We start from the raw sequence: 21,894 nt of genomic DNA on the forward strand, positions 1-21,894 counted from the left end.
CGCCACGAGCATCCCAGTAACCAATGAGAATAAATTTTTCGGTTTTATTCTCCCCAATTCACTTTTATCACGGTACGGTTGGCTTCCAGGAACGATCGGGGGTCAGAGTATTCAGAACTTTTTTTTTGTTTAACCATGTTTTTATTCAAGTTTACTAAGATATTTACAAATATTTGCCGTAGTAAAATATTTACTAGAGAGAATATTTCGACATTTTATTTGGGAAACGATTCCAAATGTACTAAAGCAATAAACGACGGGAAAATTCGATCATTAGTGACGAGAGACGAGAGATTATAAATATTTCGCCGAACATCCGCAATAAAACGACTTAATAAATAAAATATTTACTAGAGAGAATATTTCGACATTTTATTTGGGAAACGATTCCAAATGTACTAAAGCAATAAACGACGGGAAAATTCGATCATTAGTGACGAGAGACGAGAGATTATAAATATTTCGCCGAACATCCGCAATAAAACGACTTAATAAATAAAATATTTACTAGAGAGAATATTTCGACATTTTATTTGGGAAACGATTCCAAATGTACTAAAGCAATAAACGACGGGAAAATTCGATCATTAGTGACGAGAGACGAGAGATTATAAATATTTCGACGAACATCCGAAATAAAACGATTTACGCGTGGGGAAATAAAATTCTACAAAAATTTTAAATAGTTAATTCCCGGGACTGATGAATTGAACCTTTTTCGAGTAAAAATTGATAATTCGAAATAAAAAAAAATTCTGCGACAGAACACAAATATTTACATGAATTTACATAAAAACAGGTGCAAAAAAAATAACGTTCTATATATGTCTATAATAAACATTGGTCACTCAGTGACTCTCGATTTGTATTTTATTTTTTGTTTCCATTATCGTATTTTTTCAGTTTTTCGCTCCATTCAGCACATTGTATTTATCACAAATTTTATGCGCTCAAAAAAAAAGAAGTATTTAATGAATAAAAAAAAATAAAAAAAAGAAAGAAAGAATGTAGTTGCACTTTATGTGTAAAAAAGCGTTTTTTTAATTGCGGGAGAGTATTGAAAACCTCTTGAATGCGCTTAGCACAATTTCAAGTCCACGTGTTATTTTCATTGGTTCATTCTCCACTGGGGGGAATAATTTTTTTTCTGCCGATCGGGGGGGGCGGGAGGAGGGAGGACGTCAGAGTGCACTTCCTGCGCATCCAAGGATGAGCAAAGTTTCAGAGTCCCGTGTAATTGGGGTCCTGCGGATTCCCCTGTTTGCCAATGTGGTGGGGGCTGCCCTATGTAAGCCCTCGGACGAACGGGGTCCAGCCCATCCAGCATCAAGAGACGAGCCAAGGTCGAGCGTAGTCATTCGCGAAATTTTCCCTTTGACGGTTGGAATTATCGTGATATTTAAACGAGTTTATTCACACCTTCGACTGAGTTTCGTTCGGAAGAATGAAGATTCTAATATTATTGGTGGCATTAGTCGTGGGCTTGGAAGCCGCTAGAACAGGAAGGGGAAGAGGAAGAGGAAGAGTGCGGTATGGGGGGCGCCAGCTACCCTTTTCTAATCAACCTGAGAGTGAGTTTAATCAAATGATTTGGTTCCGCTGACATTTTATCCCAACGAAATTTCCGCGACAATTTATCCATTGGCAATTTTCCCGAAATATCCAACGTCAAATTTTCCGGTTGTTTCGTTCCAATTTCATCCCCTTCTGGAGCAATATTAAAGTAGCTTTACACTTCGGCCGGGTTGCGCTGCACTTTTAGATATATTTAGTTTTTGAATTTTTCAACTAAATTGCATGGGAAGAATTAGAAAAATTCATACCTAGCCGGAATTGTCTAAATTAAATTTCGTGGATCATTTTTATGAGGTGTCAAAAAATTTCTTGATTAAAATGGAAATGTTGATTTTCACAGTTTTTTTTAAGACACTGGGTTAAATCCAGATTTTTAAACATTTCTTCTTCGAAAAACCAAATCGAAAATTAAATTGAGAAAAAAATTAGGATTCCGAATCTAATCGAGTGATAGATTCGCAATAATCCGCAATTTTTTTAATTCGCAATTTTAATTCGATAACTCATATTTTACATACAATTGCAATGCTTCCGCGTCTTCGGCAAATAAATTCCTTCGATTCCTAGAAGCCCGCCATTTGCATTAATTAATAAATATACGTTATAACCATTCGCTGAAATTTGAATTAACACATAATTACAAATGATACATAATGAAAAATTCCAAGCGTTCAATAATTTGCATTTGGGCCTGATGAGCCCACAAATACTGGTACTGAGTATATAAATCACAAGTCTTAACGCTGAGGAAAGCAAATTTCGTGTGGGGTAATGTGGCTAGAGGTGATAATATAAATGGGGATCATTATTAAATAGTGAGTTTGATTGGAATCGAAAGGAGAGAGGGTTATCGGGAAGCCTCGTTAGCCAATAATTTATCAGCGGATATAATGCATCAAGGATAAATTGCCAGTAGATCAGATGTCAATAATACAATCTCCAACGATTCAATTAGTTTAATCAGAAAATTTCTTCTCAAGAAATTCGAGAATTTTTCATTTGTTTTTTTAAATTGCATGACCAGCGTCAGTGACCGAAAATACGTGGGATCGAGCGGACATTCAGAAACTGGACCCACGGACTGAGTCATGGCAGACCGATTTAGAGACAGATAGTGTTGCACTGACGAGTCCAGTGGAGGCAGTTCCGCCGACGGAGTCGTTTGGACCGAATGCGGCGCGACAGTATCCGGGATTTCCGGGTGGTGACGGTGAATTCCCACAGCCTATTCCACCGCAGTTTCCATCGAATCCTAATCAGCCTGGACAGCCTGGACAGGGTGGACAGCCAGGAATTCCCGGGCAACCTGGGCAACCTGGATTGCCAGGACAGGGATGGCAACAACCGGGACAGCCTGGGCAGCCAGGAATTCCTGGACAACCTCCGTTACCAGGCCAAGGTGGACAGCAGCCAGGATTTCCTGGACAGCCAGGAATTCCTGGACAACCTCCGTTACCAGGTCAAGGTGGACAGCAGCCAGGATTTCCTGGACAGCCAGGAATTCCTGGACAACCTCCGTTACCAGGTCAAGGTGGACAGCAGCCAGGATTTCCTGGACAGCCAGGAATTCCTGGACAACCTCCGTTACCAGGTCAAGGTGGACAGCAGCCAGGATTTCCTGGACAGCCAGGAATTCCTGGACAACCTCCGTTACCAGGTCAAGGTGGACAGCAGCCAGGATTTCCTGGACAGCCAGGAATTCCTGGACAACCTCCGTTACCAGGTCAAGGTGGACAGCAGCCAGGATTTCCTGGACAGCCAGGAATTCCTGGACAACCTCCGTTACCAGGTCAAGGTGGACAGCAGCCAGGATTTCCTGGACAGCCAGGAATTCCTGGACAACCTCCGTTACCAGGTCAAGGTGGACAGCAGCCAGGATTTCCTGGACAGCCAGGAATTCCTGGACAACCTCCGTTACCAGGTCAAGGTGGACAGCAGCCAGGATTTCCTGGACAGCCAGGAATTCCTGGACAACCTCCGTTACCAGGTCAAGGTGGACAGCAGCCAGGATTTCCTGGACAGCCAGGAATTCCTGGACAACCTCCGTTACCAGGTCAAGGTGGACAGCAGCCAGGATTTCCTGGACAGCCAGGAATTCCTGGACAACCTCCGTTACCAGGTCAAGGTGGACAGCAGCCAGGATTTCCTGGACAGCCAGGAATTCCTGGACAACCTCCGTTACCAGGTCAAGGTGGACAGCAGCCAGGATTTCCTGGACAGCCAGGAATTCCTGGACAACCTCCGTTACCAGGTCAAGGTGGACAGCAGCCAGGATTTCCTGGACAGCCAGGAATTCCTGGACAACCTCCGTTACCAGGTCAAGGTGGACAGCAGCCAGGATTTCCTGGACAGCCAGGAATTCCTGGACAACCTCCGTTACCAGGTCAAGGTGGACAGCAGCCAGGATTTCCTGGACAGCCAGGAATTCCTGGACAACCTCCGTTACCAGGTCAAGGTGGACAGCAGCCAGGATTTCCTGGACAGCCAGGAATTCCTGGACAACCTCCGTTACCAGGTCAAGGTGGACAGCAGCCAGGATTTCCTGGACAGCCAGGAATTCCTGGACAACCTCCGTTACCAGGTCAAGGTGGACAGCAGCCAGGATTTCCTGGACAGCCAGGAATTCCTGGACAACCTCCGTTACCAGGTCAAGGTGGACAGCAGCCAGGATTTCCTGGACAGCCAGGAATTCCTGGACAACCTCCGTTACCAGGTCAAGGTGGACAGCAGCCAGGATTTCCTGGACAGCCAGGAATTCCTGGACAACCTCCGTTACCAGGTCAAGGTGGACAGCAGCCAGGATTTCCTGGACAGCCAGGAATTCCTGGACAACCTCCGTTACCAGGTCAAGGTGGACAGCAGCCAGGATTTCCTGGACAGCCAGGAATTCCTGGACAACCTCCGTTACCAGGTCAAGGTGGACAGCAGCCAGGATTTCCTGGACAGCCAGGAATTCCTGGACAACCTCCGTTACCAGGTCAAGGTGGACAGCAGCCAGGATTTCCTGGACAGCCAGGAATTCCTGGACAACCTCCGTTACCAGGCCAAGGTGGACAGCAGCCAGGATTTCCTGGACAGCCTGGACAGCCAGGATTTCCTGGGCAACCTGGACAGCCAGGAATTCCTGGGCAACCTCCTTTACCAGGCCAAGGTGGACAGCAGCCAGGATTTCCTGGACAGCCAGGAATTCCTGGACAACCTCCGTTACCAGGCCAAGGTGGACAGCAGCCAGGATTCCCTGGACAGCCAGGATTTCCTGGGCAACCTTCGTTACCAGGTCAAGGTGGACAGCAGCCAGGATTTCCTGGACAGCCTGGGCAGCCAGGAATTCCTGGGCAACCTTCGTTACCAGGTCAAGGTGGACAGCAGCCAGGATTTCCTGGACAGCCTGGGCAGCCAGGAATTCCTGGGCAACCTTCGTTACCAGGTCAAGGTGGACAGCAGCCAGGATTTCCTGGACAGCCAGGAATTCCTGGACAACCTCCGCTACCAGGCCAAGGTGGACAGCAGCCAGGATTTCCTGGACAGCCAGGATTTCCCGGGCAACCTGGACAGCCAGGAATTCCTGAGCAACCTGGACAGCAGCCAGGATTTCCGGGACAACCTGGGCAACCTGGACAGCAGCCAGGATTTCCCGGACAACCTGGACAGCCGGGAATTCCTGGGCAGCAGCCAGGAATTCCAGGGCAACCGGGACAGCCAGGGCAACCAGGCCAATCCGGACAACAGCCAGGCATTCCTGGCCAACCAGGTCAACCCGGCCAGCCAGGACAAGGATGGCAACAGCCTGGACAGCCCGGGCAACCTGGCCAGGGCGGCCAACAGCCAGGAATTCCCGGGCAACCCGGACAGCCAGGAATTCCAGGACAACCCGGCCGCCCAGACCGTCCCCAACGCCCCATCCCCGCGCCCGGATGTCCCGCAGCTCGCGGCCAATTCCCAAGCCCCAAAAGCTGCTCGATCTATCTAAACTGTTGGGACGAAACTGTAATCGAACAACAGTGCCCAAATAATCTCCTATTCAACGAGAAGCTCGGCTACTGCGACTTCGAACAAAACGTCAACTGTGGCAATAGACCTGGACCTACACCAAGTAAGTCTGCCCCACCTCAAAGACCGTTTACCGCCTACACAACGTGTTTCGCGTCAGACCTATCGATTCAGTATTTCAGCATGATATATCACAGCGCAGAAAATATCTGCGAAGAAAAATGATGATAGAGTGCCTTGTACTGCCATCAATAAGTCTGTACCTCTTATTTCGCTCTGAACATGCTGTATTCGCCTTAAGTACGCTTGTAACTATAACTAACGATGTTTATATAGCACCTTCCGATCTAAAGAAAATCGCGAATCATTTTCAGTTGAAATCCTTGAGATATCTTCATGGAGGATCATTGACGCGCTCCTACGCACCTCGGGCGAGGGGAAAAATCATAATTGATTTATTGGATAAATTGCTCTGATAATCCCATATTAACCGGTCTTTTTATTGAGCCTCAGATTCGCAACATGTTTGACTGCTTATTAAAAAGAACCAAGACAAGATCGATCCTCGCGATTAGTCCGTGATTCATTATGCATGCGGGCTTGAGCGAGCTGCAGAATCAAATGCGAAAAATAAATAAAAATATTGTCGATGAAAAAAAGTGATTCTCGGCAGATGGAAAAAGAAAAATTGCCTTTATAAGGCGCCGGTAAAAAATCATTTCACTTGATTTATATGGTCTACTGTGGCTTAAACTGATTGTACTTGCGATTAATCACGGGGGAGATATAACATATGCCACGTTTTCGCAGAACCACCACTGGCGCCCGGTTCCCGCAGATGTCCAGATCCAAACGGCCGTTACAGAAGCCCAACAAACTGTTCAGAATTCTACGTGTGTCTCTCTGGCAGTCCAATCAAGTTCAACTGTCCTCAAGGACTGGTCTACAATGACGTGAGTTCCAAAATTCATCTTGGAGAATAATGTACACGGGTTTGTGGTGACGGATCATTGAAATTCTGGTGCGTTGGTGGTGGAGCCTTCTCGTTTTAACATGTTTCGAATACCACATTTTATCGGAGTTGATCCAAAACCCGTTGAATCGGTGGTGGGATGAGGAAAAATATTGGAGGAATGCGTGGGGAGGCAGGGATATCACGCGTGAACAAAATGCGGAGATATGCCTTAGAAGATCTTGGGAGATTTTTCGGGGGAAATGGGTTTCTATAGATTTTTGGGGGAATTCGAGTGGCTATAGACAGTATTTACAAGTAAAGTCTATAGATGGCGATTTTTCTGGAATTTATTCTGAGGGGATTTCTTGGACATTTGCAGAAGTCAATTACCTGTGATGGCATTTGATGAAAAGGAAATTAGCGCCTGCTATAGGAATTCTATTGAATGTCTATTGAAACTCTATAAAAATTCTATCGAGGTTTTAGGAGTTTCGAATACCACATTTATCGAGAAAGGAAAAAAAATTGAGAGAAAAAACTTCGAAAATTTATGTGCGAGGAATTTTTATAAAAAATGGTCCCATAGAAAAAATTCTATAGAAAAATGAAAAATTCTATAGAATTGGCCGTAAAATTCTATTGGATTTCAAGTGAATTTTCTATTAGTTCTTGGTCAAAATGACCAATGAAATACATCCTATGGAAAAAAATCTATAGAATTCTAATTTTCTATAGAATTTTCTACAGGAATTCTTCGCCCTAAAATTCCCAAGTTTTTTATTCCGTGTTTTGAATAAAAAGAAGAAAAATTGAGTGCAAAATCTTCAAAAATTTATGTCGAGGAAATTCTATACAAAATCTGAATAGAAAAGGTTCTATAGAAACATGAAATTCTATTGATTTCATCCATCAAATAATTTCTATTAGACACTTTCTATCAGGCACGATGAATCAGCTATCTTCTTCAATAAAATCGGCCAAAAACTAATAGAATCTTCAATAGCAGTTCAATAGAAATCCTATAGCATATCCCATCACCGTAACGTGCGGGGATACTTGGAAATCCGTAAACCAATACTAATTAACAGTAAAATCCCGGAGTTTCTATAGAATTCCTCCTATAGCATATATAGCTATAGGATCTTTCAGCACGTGAAACCCGAAATTATCATGTTTTCAGGCCTTCGGAGTTTGCGATTACCCCTACAACGTCGATTGCCAAGGGGCAGCTACCCCCAGACCCCCTCAGACATCCACCCCCGAGCCGGAACTCCCCACTGGAGGCTCGCCTGGAGATTCCAGTTCAGGTGGGTCCTCCCCTGGAGGTGCAACCCCCGGTGGATCTCCCCCAGGGGGTCCCAACCAAGGCTCCCCCGGATCCCCCCAACCCACAGAGCAGCCCCGCCCCCAACCCCCCGCCGTCACCTTCCCACCAGGTCCCTACCCCCAGCCCCAATGGGGCTTCCGCACCCATCCTGACCCCTGGCATCAACGTCCCACTGCGAGTCAAATTGAACTCGAGAATCAACAGACTCTCTACAATGACCCCAGTGCCCTCGAGGGCTCCACTGAGGCACCCACTGTGATCAATCCATGGGGCACCATGCACACCATTCCCGCGGAGTTGATGAAACTCCCGTGCGAGACTGGAAAAGTTCATCGGCTTGATGAAGCTTGCACTAGTGTTGTTGTCTGCAAGAACAGCCGACCTCAGCTGATCCAGTGCGACGAGGGTCTCAGTTATGACAGACCGTCTGACTCTTGCAGGCATTTCACCGTAGCTAAATGGTAACTATATTTTTCGAGGATTTTGAGTGGAATTCTATCAGAGTTCTATTGAAGTCCTCGTTATAGAACTTTTATAGCTGATTCTGGTGGGATTTTTTGTGTAAGAATTCTTGGGTATTCAGTTTTAAAATTCAATTGTGCATGAAGAAATTTGATTGAAAAATCTAGCGCTTTCTATAGTAAATTCTATTGATTTTGTATTGGAATTGTATAAGGCTTCTATTGGAACTCTATAGGAGTTCCCTTAAAATTCTATTAAGAATTCCCTTTTTTGCATCGATTTGATTGGAAATCATTCAATTTTGCCGTGCGTTTTTCAGAAAAAATTTTTTATCAAAAAAACTCTATAGATGTTAAAAAATCCTATAGAAGACGATTTCAATTTTCTATAGCTTAGTCTGTTGCAATTTGTTATATAAGATTTATTGGATGTGGATTTTCGAAATTCAATTACGCATCAGAAAATTTGATGAAAAAACTGAGCGCCTCCTATATGAAATTCTATTGAATTTCTATTGGAAGTCTATAGGAACTCTATTGAAGTTCCATTAAAATTCTACTAAAAATTCCTTTTTTTGCATCGATTTGATTGAAAATCATTCAATTTTGCCGTGTGTTTTTCAGCGAAAATTTTTTTTATCGAAAAAAGTCTATAGATGCTAAAAAATCCTATAGAAGGCGATTTCAATTTTCTACAGCTTAGTCTGTTGCAATTTGTTATATAAGATTTATTGGATGTGGATTTTCGAAATTCAATTACGCATCAGAAAATTTGATGAAAAAACTGAGCGCCTCCTACATGAAATTCTATTGAATTTCTATTGGAAGTCTATAGGAACTCTATTGGAGTTCCATTAAAAATTCCTTTTTTTGCACCAATTTGATTGAAAATCATTCAATTTTGCCGTGCGTTTTTCAGTGCAAAATTTTTTTTATCGAAAAAAGTCTATAGATGCTAAAAAATCCTATAGAAGGCGATTTCAATTTTCTACAGCTTAAGCTAAAAACTGAGCGCCTCCTACATGAAATTCTATTGAATTCCTATTGGAACTCTATAGGAGTTCCCTTGAAATTCTATTAAGAATTCCCTTTTTTGCATCAATTTGATTAAAAATTATTCAATTTTGCCCTGCGTTTTTGAACAGAAATTTTTTTCATAGGAAAAAATCTATAGATTATATATATTTCTAATTTTTCTATAGCTCTCTTTGGTTTTTTGATGAGAATTCATGCTCATAAATGTTCAGGTTTCAATTACATATGTAATAAAAATTTTCCACGCTTTTTCTTGGATTTTATGGTGAGAAAAAATAAATACACAGCGAAAAAATTTCGAAAATTTATCCCCAAAAAATAAATAGAATTCCTAACATAATTTCCTTAAAATTCCAATAGAATTTCTCAGTAAAAGGATATATAATACACCTGAACATAATTTTATTTTTTCGTTTCCTATTTTTCAGCTAAAGTTCATCTAGATTCGGATCATCTGCTTGCCACCACCCTCCCACACCCTAGACATGTAGCTTAGTGAATCTAGTATTAAGTCTACGATTAATAATTTAAACCTCACCCTCATCCGCGAGTCAATCTTCTGCAGTTGGTAAACAAGAGATCGCCAGGATATTTCGTGGCAGTTCCACGAGGGAACAGCACCGAGCGGAGTTGCCATTTTGGTCAAGTGGAAAAGGCCCTGCCCCGCAGCAAGTAGAGCAAGACAAATGGGCCACGTGTCTGACGAAAAAGGATAATGAAATTTTTAGAAATCATCACGATTACATCTTGGAACAGGAATTGTCTCTTCACTATTGACTGGAACCACACATTCTCTATTTTGAATTCGTTTCTGTGTCACTTTCCCTTTCATCCTAGCTCGAAACGACTTTTATAATCGATGACAATTTTTTGAATAAAAATATTACGAATTCTATTTTTTCTTTTTTTCCGTAAAAACCCGATAGTACAAGTGCAATTAGAGGATCTAATTGATATTGATTTTACGTTTAATAATTAATTGAAGTATCTTATGAGAGAGAAGGAATTATTTTTATTAATTTCAATTTATTTTGGACTTGTGGAAAAATTAAAAAGAAAAAATTGAAGAAAATTTAAATAAATTATAACAATTTCGTAAAAATTCTAGGGCATAAATTTTCCTAGTTTTTCCACTAATTTTTTTTTTCATTATAAAATTCAATAAGTAAACTTTTCTATAAATTAATACAATTCTTAGAAAAAATCCTATTAGAATGAGTTATACTATTAAAAATTCAACAATTCTTGACCTTTTTTTATTAAAAAAATATTCATTTGAATATATTCACATGATTTATTCATCTATTTATCGTTTCATTTGTTGTTAATTTTTTATTTTGCAAATTCAATTGCTGTGGTTGAATTTTTTCCACTAATTTTTTGTTTCTTATTACAAATTCCTAGGAAAAGAATAAAGTAGAAAAGAATGAACTTCCTCTACAGCAAAAATCCCAATTGAATTTCAAGTTATGCTGTTGAAAATTCAACAACTCTTGACTTTTTTCTATAAAAAAATAAATTCAAACAGATTATTCACATAATTTATTTGTCTACCTTTTTGTTTGTTTAAAATTTTTAATTTCACAAAATCAATTGCAGTGATTAAACTCATGTTAAATTATTACGAACTTTTCTCTTCGATTACATTTGCCCCAATTTTAACCGATCATTTCATCACAAAACGAAGATTCAATTTTTACACACCTCTAATTGATGGAATTGGATGCAACGGTGCATCGACGGTTGAGAAAGCCATTGAACGCATCTGGAAAGTTCAAGGCGTGGTATATACACTCCCCACAATTTGAATAAAAATCATCATGAAAGCAGTAAGACCAGAAGTATCTTTAACACTTTGCTTGTGCAATTTTCAGGAATTTATGTGTAATGATCACTGAATATCAAGTATTGGAATACAGCGCGTATTCCAATAGTTCAGTTGTGAAAACAAATTTAATTTTCATTGCAACTCAGTTTATTTTAATTCATTTCAAGCGATGAATAACGATAAATCGAATTAAAAAGACAATTTGTTAAACGAAAATAATTTTTCTTAATCTACCGCATTTCGATATTTTTTTCTCGCCAAAAATTCCGGGATTTTTAACTCTAAAAAAACTTTTTGTTCTACGTAAAGTGCACTGAGTGAAAAATATGATTTTTCTGACTATATTCCATCACCATCGAATTATAGCCAAAAAGTCCTCAACAATTTTTCATGGGTTACGGTAACTATGGCCGGAGAAGTAATTACTACAATGGAATGTAGTCATTGCAACTATTTTATAGTTCTACTGACGCTAGATTTGCCGTGATTACTTTTGAACTTTGGTCAGTTTAACTGCATTTTGCTTTGCAAAAATTACGCTAGTTTAGTTAATATAATGTTGTGTGTTGCATACAAAAAGAAGTTGTATCGTTCACCAAAACTGCCTCAACTATTTTCTCATTGTAAACCGAACTTCAGATTTTTCTCTCAGTGTGATGAAGTAAAAGTGCACGCAGAAAAATTTTTCGCACACCAGCTGAAACACTTTAAACAACAGTGCCTCCGTGAAAATAAAATTCCCCCATTAACGAGCAAATTATGGGTTCCCCGAACGTAAAAATAAATCCGTCTATCATCATTATGCAAAGTTCCGGCTTCCGTAATTCAATTTCTAATATTTTCATAATGGACGATTAAATTTTCGTCCGTCACTACTTTCCAATATCCCAGAGCCAGCTCTGTACGAAGAACAGTGGAGTCACAAATTTTCACATTTTAAAAAGTAGTGCGTAGGTTTGAAAACCAATATCATAATGTATGTTCTCCCTGTGATCGAGGGAAAGAGTGAAATGCCCCATGCGTTCTTGTATTACGAGAGTTTCGAGCGAAAGTTGGGCGTTGGACAGTTACGAAAAATAAAGAAATAAGAGATGTTTGAGAGAAAGAATTGAATATTCTCGTTGGCCTAGGCATCCGACCTCTACGAAAGCGCCGGGGGGAGATGAAAATGCCGGATTTAATGTGCCCCGAAGTGGCGGGAATTAATAAGCTCTGACATTAGTGTGAATGAATGGAAAAATAGAGTGACGAATTATGTAAACATAAAGTGAGAGTGGTTAGAAGGTAATCCGAGGATGTCTCAAAACAGACGAAAGGCCGTCCTTTGTCCTCGTGTCTCTCCCTCGGAGGGAGTTCAGTGACCCCTGGCGAGTCTCTATTAACTACGAGTCGTGACATGGGTGCGACGCTGGAAAAATGTCAGCCAAATGGTTCTAGAGTAGGTTCATTCCTGACAGGAGCAGTATGGGCTCGGAAACAATGCGAAGTTACATGTACGAAAGAATTTCGGTGAAAACGGAGGGAATTTGGGAGAGGATTGGAGTTCTGACGGATTTCTATTGAACTTTCTATTAGTTTTCGGCCGATTCTATTGAAAAATTCCGGAATTTTGAGACATTAAAAAAAATGAAAATAAAGGAAAAGTATAATCGAAAAAATTTTGAAAATTCATGTCGAGGAATTCTCTATAGAGTTTTCTATAGAATTAGGTTTTTCCGTGAATTATTTTCTTGCGCGATTTCTGTTGAACTTTCTATTGGTTTTTGGTGGATCCTATTGAAAATTCCGCAAGTTTACTTTTTTTTAATGAGAATAGGGGAAAAGTAGAATGAAAAAAAGGAAAATTCATGTCGAGGAATTCCTATAGAGAAAGTTGTATAGAAAAATGGAATTCTGCAGAATTTTTATATAAATTTTTTTAGCTCCGACATGTTCTATAGAAACACGCGCACTAAAATGAAAATTCTTCAGTCCAATTGGCCAAAACTAACAGAATTTTCTATAGAATTAGGTTTTTCTGTGAATTATTCTCTTGCGTGATTTCTATTGAACTTTCTATTAGTTTTTGGCCAATTCTATTGGGAAATTCCGCAACTTTACTGTGTTTTTTTTAAAGATAAAAATGGAAGATAAGTAGAATGGATAAAATTTGAAAATTCATGTTAAGGAATTTCTATAGAAAAGGTTCTATAAAAAAATGAAATTCTGCTGAATTTTTATATAAAATAGTTTTGATCCGACATTTTCTATAAAGAATGCGCACTAAAGTAAGAATTCGTCAGTCAAATCAGCCAAAACTAATAGAAATTTCAATAGGAGTTCAATAGAATTCTCTCTAGAATTAAATTTTTTTGTGAATTATTTTCTTGCGTGATTTCTATTGAAGTTTCTATTAATTTTGGCCGCTACTATTGAAGAATTCCGCAACTTTACTGTGCGTTTTGTAAAAATAAAAATAAAAGATAAGTAGAATGGATAAAATTTGAAAATTCATGTCAAGGAATTCCTATAGAAATGGTTCTGTAGAAAAATGAAATTCTGCTAAAATTTTACAATAAAATAATTTCGACCCAACATTTTCTATAAAAAAAAAATTAGCATTAAAGTAAGAATTCTTCAGTCAAATCAGCCAAAACTAATAGAATTTTCAATAGAACTTCAATAGAAGTTTCTATAGAATGAGATTTTTCTTGCGTGATTTCTTGAAAAAAAACTTGAATTCTCCGCAGGATCTCACCTACTGTTTCAAATACTATTTTCGTCTACTTCTCCAGATGTCCCCTGAATTTATATTGATTACACATGCATTGTTTATGATTTTGTCACCAGTCAACTCGTGGGCAACGTCTAAACGTGTGGGCTGTCTAACTGCATTTCTAGCACGTGACACAGAGGGGATATTTATACGTTGTACCTTTGCCTTTACCAAAGAGTCGATATATTCCTGAGGAAAGCCTGAAATATAAAGAGAGAAGACTCGGGCTGTGGGGACGCCTACTGTGTTGAATCTCCTTCCCATTGTTTCCTGGGATTTTTCTATTCTATCGTTTACGGACATTTAAATTCACTGGATTCACTGGGGAATAAAAAGCCCGTGTTGATTTATGGGTCATTAATCGTTGGGAAATTTTATTGCGATACTGGAAAGATTTTTAATGCTGAAAAGAATCTGTAGAATTTAATTGTTCTATACAACTTTTTTCTGTTGATGCATTTTCTATAGGAATTCCTCGACATTAATTTTCTAAGTTCAGGTATTCCATTTTTCTTCTATTTTCATTTGAGAAATGGAAGAAATAGTTTGAAATATTCAAGCCGAAAAATTCTTGTAGGAAATTCTCCATTGAACATTTCTATTGGATTTCTATTGAACTTCTATTAAAAATTCTATTAGTTTGCGGGCCATTCTGTTCATAATTTCTGCACCTTTATTGCGTGTTTTTTCTAAAGAAAATGTCCAATAGAAACTATTTTGCAGAGGAAACTAGTGGAATTTCCTCTGTCTATAGAATTTTTTCTATAGGAATTCCTAGACATTAATTTTCCAATTTTTCTCCATTCCATTTTTCCTCTATTTTCGTTTAAGGAATCTAACAAGAAACTCAGAATATTTCCGCCGAAGAATTCCTATAGCGAATTTTCCATTGAAAATTTCTATTGAAATTCTATTGAAAATTATATTCGTTTACGGGCCACTCTATTAAAAAATTCCGCACCCCTACTGCGTGTTTTTTTAATAGAAAATGTTCAATAAAAACTTTTTTATAGATAAAACCAGTGGAATTTCCAGTTTCTATAGAACATTTTCTATGGGAATTCCTCGACATTAATTTTCCAATTTTTCTCCATTCCATTTTTCCACTATTTTTTTTTAAGAAATTTAACAAACTCAGAATATTTAAGCCGAGGAATTCTAGAAAAGAATAATAGAAGATATTTCAACAGAATAAGTTCTATAGAAAAATCAAATGCTATGGATTTCTTCTATAGAATATTTTCCACTGATCATTTCCATTGAAACGCGCCGATAAGCTGCGAATTTTTTTAAAAGAATCGGACAAAAACCAATAAAAAATTCAATAGAAATCCAACAGAATTTTCCAGCGAATTCGCTATAGTTTTTTCAATGAAATTATTTCGCGGGATTTACTCAGTGATTCAGCTATTTCTATAGGAATTCCTCGACATTAATTTTCCAATTTTTTTCCATTCTATTTTTCCTCGATTTTCATTCAATAAATTTAAGAAAAAAAGTCAGCACATTTAAGTCGCGGAATTTCTATAGAATTTTCCAGCGAATTCGCTGTAGGTTTTCCAACGAAATTAATTTGCCCGTGATCTCATAAAATTTTCCCAATAGAACGATTTATCGATGAACCAATGACCTCGTCGATGAAAATTCGTAAGCAAATGGGCATTGTTCAACCTACTTAAAATTGTTTGAGGGCGCTGGATAGTAACTAGGTCACCTTGCCGGAGGTTTTGCAATGTACCAGGGGGCATTTGTACAACTTCTAAGGAACTCTACATACCTTGGGGGCACCACCCGTGAGCCCCTGTACGTTGAAACGTCGAATTAAAATGTACAAAAAAATCACATCGCGAAGAAACGAAGTTTATATTTACCCAGAGGTGGCTCGAGGAAGGTCCTGAAAATCCGGTTTGGGAAAAATAACGAGGGAGGGGCGGAAAGAAGTGAATTCTCGGAACTGGCTAATGATTCTGGATGCGCCAACTGCACTTTTAAGTCAAGAGACTGCGATTTTTATTTTAATTATTATCATCCTTTTTATTGACGCCAATGGGGTGCAATTGGACGTTTCAATTTTCGTAATTATGAAATCATCTTCATTAAATTATTTATTGAGATGAATATTCGCTGAGAAATGAACATTTTGTTCTTCTAAATGAAAAATACGAATTTTTTAATACTTCAATTCTTTAATTAGTTTTTGGACAGAATATTTTGGGTTGAAAAATTTATCACTGATGAAAAATGTTGTAATCTTTGGAAATGGAAATTTTCCAATAATTTTAGGAATTTAACAAGAATTCAACGAGAAAAACGGTCTTGAACTGATTGGAGACTATTTGTGTTGTAATAAATAATTGTAATCAATAAACAATTTCAAAAAATGTCGTACAAATGAATTTCTTCTGTAAAAATTAATAAAATACGATGCGTAATGATTTTTGGAAGTGATTTTGAATTTTCGTCTACAAAGGGAATTATAAATTAAAACGCCTGCACCATAATTTATGAATTTTGTCAGTGAATCGTGTAATAAAAAGCGTTGAAGTCTGAAATTACACAAGCTTCTCTCCACAAGCGTTCATTTATTAAAATTTTTAATGGTCCAATTTGTCAGTTGAATTTCTTGCGAAATATTCGCAAAAAATGAACCTCTTGTTCTTACAAATGAATAATATGAATTCTTCCAACTTTAGGAAACAATATTCTTGGATTAAAAAGTTTATTGTTTACATGAAAAAAATTTCTCATGTAAAAATCAATAAAATATAGGCGTAATGATTTTTGAAAATTTTGAATTTTCCTCTCCAAAGAGAATTGGAAATTAAACCGACTGCAGCATAATTTATGAATTTTGTCAGTGACTCGTGTAATAAAAAGCGTTGGAGTCTTTGAAATTACGCAAGATTGTCTATATAATCGTTCAAGTCTGCGTTAAGGTTAAACTCCAGTGACATTTTGGATGACTTTCACTGGTAGTTTCGAGTCCCGGTAACTTTATAACTGATATCCAACGCAACTACGAGATCTGCTTTCTTCGTTATTTTAATTTTGACAGATAACCCGATGGGTGCGGTCGACCAAGTGGTACCTCACCCGCGAGATCTCACTCGACTGTAATTCCTCAATTATAAACTGGTGCGAATCACCCAGTGGTCATCCGGTTGGCCGTGACATAAATATCGGAGGAGCGAAAATGTCGAGGATGCGGGGGGAAAAAAAAACAAATTTCTTGGGGGAAAAAAAATTGCATTGAGGCCTCAAAGAGCCGCTGGTGGTGCAGCTATAATCGGATCGTATCCCTGGGATTTAAGATTACGCGAGAGCGAAAGTATATTATGGCGTTGTACGAAGAAGTGAGACCCGGTCGATGCGATCCGGGAATGCGACGTCCGCTTCGAGGCCATCCCCCCGCGCGTGTTTTAGATGGCTCGAATGTTCCCGTGGATTCGAGAAGGACGTAGACATTCAGCATTCGAACTACCTTTCTTTTTTACGGCAATAGCATTTGAAAATGAGTACAAATGATTTTTCAACGATTTTTTTCTTGACTTGACTGTTCGATCATGAGATTCATTGAAGCATCTGGGGTTGAAAACAATTATTTTGAAACTGATATTCAGGGAAAGGTGAATAATTTTTATGTTGGGCCAATGTTGGGCCAATGTTGGCAGTCAATGTCGGGGCAATGTTGGCTAGCAATGTTGGGGGCAATGTTGGCTGTTAATATTAGGGGAATATTGGTTACCAACATTGGGATAATGTTGGAGCAATGTCGGCAGCCAATATTGGAACAATGCTAGCTGTCAACATTAGGAAATGTTGGCTACCAACGTGGGGTAATGTTGACTGCCAATGTTGGGGGTAATGTTGGCTCTCAACATTGGGGAATTATTGGCTACCAACATTGAGGTAATGTTGGAACAATGTTGAGTGCCAATGTTGGAGCAATGTTAGCTGTCAACATTGCGGTAATGTTGGCTGTCAACATTGCGGTAATGTTGACTGTCAACATTGCGGTGATGTTGGCTGCCAATGTTGGAGCAATCTTGACCCAATATTGTCCCAACATTGGCACAATATTAGCTCTCAACCTTGGGGTAATGTTGACTGCCAATGTTGGGGTAATGTTGGCTGTCAACATTGCCCCGCGCTGACAGCCAGCATTACCCAACGCTTCAAAATTGTTCATTAATTTCCCACTCATCATTAATCTTCATCATTAATTGATTTTTTCTATGCACCATCAACATTTAAAATGCATTAATAAGTGAATAAAATTTAATACATTTAAAATTTGAATGAAGAAATAGAGGCGTTTCAAAAGTGAATTCTTCTCAAGTAAATAATTAATAAAATCAAATCCAACAGTTCTAACAACGAAAATTTCCCCACGTGTTTCGTATGCGGCATTAGAACCGAGGCGCAAAGTATCTAGGGTGCAGTTAAAGTCCTGAAGCGGTTATCCTTGGACGTCGATGCCGCATTCCGGTTCCCTATGCATCTCACAAGACTTTTTTCTTACTCACCGAACCTAATACTCCTGTTTACCGTTGCTCGAGGCTTCCATTTCCCTCAATGCGATTCTATCCAACGACGGTTGAAGACCGATGAGTGTGTCTCATTGAAATTCCTCTGGGAAAGAGTACCACTGAATTTTCCGTTATGTAAAAATAAAATGTGAATAGATATGATAAATTGAAGGTGAAATCGCAGTGGAAGATTTCCGAGTGGTGAACGCTCTCGCTCGGTCATCGTAGCCCTCGCATTTGGAACGGAACCGACAGACTTTTCTACACATTTCGTACAGAGAAAGACAAATTTGTAAACTGAATATGTTGTTCTTGGTTACAAAATAATTTTGTGTGTTTAAAAAGCATGAAACCGGTAATTTATGAATTAATTGAGGGTCAAGTTGACCCTTCAGGCCTAATCCCGAGTTTGACCCACCCGATTTGACCCTTCATTTCACCCATATTTTATCCTTATACTTGACCCGTATGATTAGAACTCCAGACTGACCTTCAGTTTGATCCTTCTTGATTGAAAAATAATTTTGTGTATTTGAAAAGCACGAGAGCGTGAATGTATAAATTAAAATTGTTAAAATTGAGGATTATACCCGAGGGAAAATATCGGGGTTGATTTGAGGGTCAAGTTGACCCTTCAGACTTGATCCTTAGCTTGACCCACACGTTTTGACCCTTCACTTCACCCATATTTCATACTTTCATACATCTTATACTTGACCCATATGATTAGAACCTCAAGTTAACCTCTAATTTGACCTTTACGATTTGACCCTTTTACATTTGTTACAAAGAAAGACAAATTTGTAAATTGAATATGTTGTTCTTGGTTACAAAATAATTTTGTGTGTTTAAAAAGCATGAAACCGGTAATTTATGAATTAATTGAGGATCAAGTTGACCCTTCAGGCCTAATCCCGAGTTTGACCCACCCGATTTGACCCTTCATTTCACCCATATTTTATCCTTATACCTGACCCGTATGATTAGAACTCCAGACTGACCTTCAGTTTGATCCTTCTTGATTGAAAAATAATTTTGTGTATTTGAAAAGCATGAGAGCGTGAATTTATAAATTAAAATTGTTAAAATTGAGGGTTATACGCGAGGGAAAATATGGGGGTTAATTTGAGGGTCAAGTTGACCCTTCAGGCTTGATCCTTAGCTTGACCCACACGTTTTGACCCTTCACTTCACCCATATTTCATACTTTCATACATCTTATACTTGACCCATATGATTAGAAGCTCAAGTTAACCTCTAATTTGACCTTTACGATTTGACCCTTTTACATTTGTTACAGAGGAAGACAAATTTACGGATTAAAATTGATATTGATTTAAATGAGAGCGTGAATTTATAAATTAAAATGGTTAAAATTGAGGGTTAGAGATGAGGAGAAAATAATAGGGGTTGACTTGAGGGTCAAGTTGACCCTTCAGGCTTGATCCTTAGTTTGACCCACAGGAATTGAAATTGGTATTGATTTAAAAATAATTTTGTGTATTTAAGGATTATCAGAACGTGAATTTTATTATAAAATTGAGGGTTAGACGTACGGGAGAAATGGTAGGGGTTGAAATGAGGGTCAAGCCTCAGGCTTGACTTCAAAATCGTGTGGGTCAAACTGAGGGGTAAGTTGACCCTTCAGGCTTCATAGTTTAACCCACAATTTAACCCAGGCCCACATAATTTAACCCTTAATTTGACCCTTAATTCCAAAAACCCAAGGGTCAGAACGGATTCTCATTTTTATTTCATTCATCTTATCTCCCCCCCTCTCTCTCGCTTGCAATTCTCCATCTCTCGTAACCCTTGATAACCCTTAAGCATAAATACCCTGCCCTCTTCTTCAACCACTTGAATGGAATATCAACTGAATTTTCTCTTCTCTTGACAATGAAACGGTCCAAGGATCATCGATTCAGGTTGCAACCTTGCAGTCCTCAGCGAAAAGAGCGAGAAAAAAATTGGGCGACGTTTAAGAGTCGTCGCGCACACGCTGACAACAAAAGAGAAAAAAAAGCCCATTGAAACTGCGTTCGGGGCGTGAATACGCGGAATAAATCGACAAGGACACGGGGAGAGAGAGCTCTCGACTAAAACGAGTGAGATTAACGGCTTTTAAATATTTAAGATTCACTTGATTTTACACTGATTTGTATTGCGATCATGGGGAGGAGGACTCAACGCTAAATCAGACGGGGATTCCTTCACTTTCTACAGTGGAAATCAAATTTCGTTTCTCTAATGAATAAATTGACTAAATAAAAAATAAATTGACAAAATTTTTAAAAAACTGTTCAATTTCGTCTTCTTTCTGAACTTTAATGAATTTTTTTTTAAATTTGATTATTCACGTTAAATTATGTGTAAATTTAAAATAAAACTTTGCGAATAATTTTTTTTCTCTGTAAATAATTTATTTCAGTATTTTTTTTTTATTAAAAAAATTGCAGGAAATATCTCTATTTTTGAAGATATTTTTTTCACAATTAAAAAAAAAAATTTTCAATATTTTTTTTCGAATAGTCTCATTTGATATTTGCATCAACTTTATTTTTCCTTCATGAAGAAACTTCCGGAATTGAATTAAATTTTTGTGATGAATAAATTAACGAAATAAAAATGAAAAAATCGCCGAATTTTCTCATTCATCTCTTCAATTTCGTCTGCTGTCTGAAATTTCCTCAATTTTTTTCTTCTTCTATTCATTTCAAATTATGTTTAAATTTTAAATTAAACTGTGCAATTTTTTGTTCTATAAACTATTCAGTTGTGTAATTTCTTCATAAAAAACTGCGTGAAATATCTCTATTGCAAGACATTTTTTACAATGTAACACACGTACGAAAAAGTTTAATAGAAAATCCTAGCGCTTTCTCTAGGAAATTCCACTGAATTTCTATTGGAATTCCACGAGAATTCTTGACCATTTCTTTCTTGAATTTCATTTTGGATAATTCATTCCCAAAACACTTTTTCCACAAACTATATTTTACCAAAATGACAAAATTACCCAACCTTCACCAGAATTACCGCAAAAAACAACCGGAACTCTCTACAGAATTCCAATAGCATTCCTAAAAATATTCAATACAAAATCACCAAATTTTCCCGAAGAAATCGCCTTTTCATAATTTTTCATGCACGCCACCGCAATAATAAAATAATAAAACAACAATTTTCAATAATTTTCACAACTTCATTTATCCTTCATGAAGAAACTTCCGTTCTCAGAAGAAGAATGCACGTGTATTACGTGCCCCAATGACTGACCGAAGAGCCTCATTGGCATTCGTCTGAGTGAATCCCACCCGAGGCGCCTTATGGAAACAATCTAAAGTGTCAACAACCCCGTTGCCTCCTTGGTCACGATTTAAAACCACTGCATCAATCATCATAATAGTCTTTTCTCTCCCTCCCCCCTCCCCCCGCCCCT

General features: G+C 38.5%; 1 protein-coding gene across 1 annotated transcript; it reads left to right on the top strand.

The window, feature by feature from the left end:
* Positions 1-1,209: 1,209 nt before the first annotated feature.
* On the top strand, positions 1,210-8,312 carry LOC107038843 (collagen alpha-5(IV) chain-like). Its single transcript, XM_029126164.1, has 4 exons — positions 1,210-1,288; positions 2,600-5,668; positions 6,376-6,518; positions 7,701-8,312. The coding sequence occupies exons 1-4, from the start codon at positions 1,210-1,212 to the stop codon at positions 8,310-8,312; spliced, it is 3,903 nt and encodes a 1,300-aa protein (XP_028981997.1).
* Positions 8,313-21,894: the final 13,582 nt, after the last annotated feature.

The sequence above is a fragment of the Diachasma alloeum genome, unplaced genomic scaffold (assembly GCF_001412515.2).
Source record: "Diachasma alloeum isolate Michigan unplaced genomic scaffold, Dall2.0 Dall_scaffold_00289, whole genome shotgun sequence".
Classification (NCBI taxonomy): Eukaryota; Metazoa; Arthropoda; class Insecta; order Hymenoptera; family Braconidae; genus Diachasma; species Diachasma alloeum.

Coding starts and splice junctions, on each gene's coding strand:
- LOC107038843 (XM_029126164.1), top strand. CDS start 1,210: ATGAGCAAAGTTTCAGAGTCCCGTGTAATTGGGGTCCTGCGGATTCCC. Junction 1,289..2,599: donor TGTGGTGGGGGCTGCCCTAT/GTAAGCCCTCGG, acceptor TTGCATGACCAG/CGTCAGTGACCGAAAATACG. Junction 6,519..7,700: donor AAGGACTGGTCTACAATGAC/GTGAGTTCCAAA, acceptor TCATGTTTTCAG/GCCTTCGGAGTTTGCGATTA.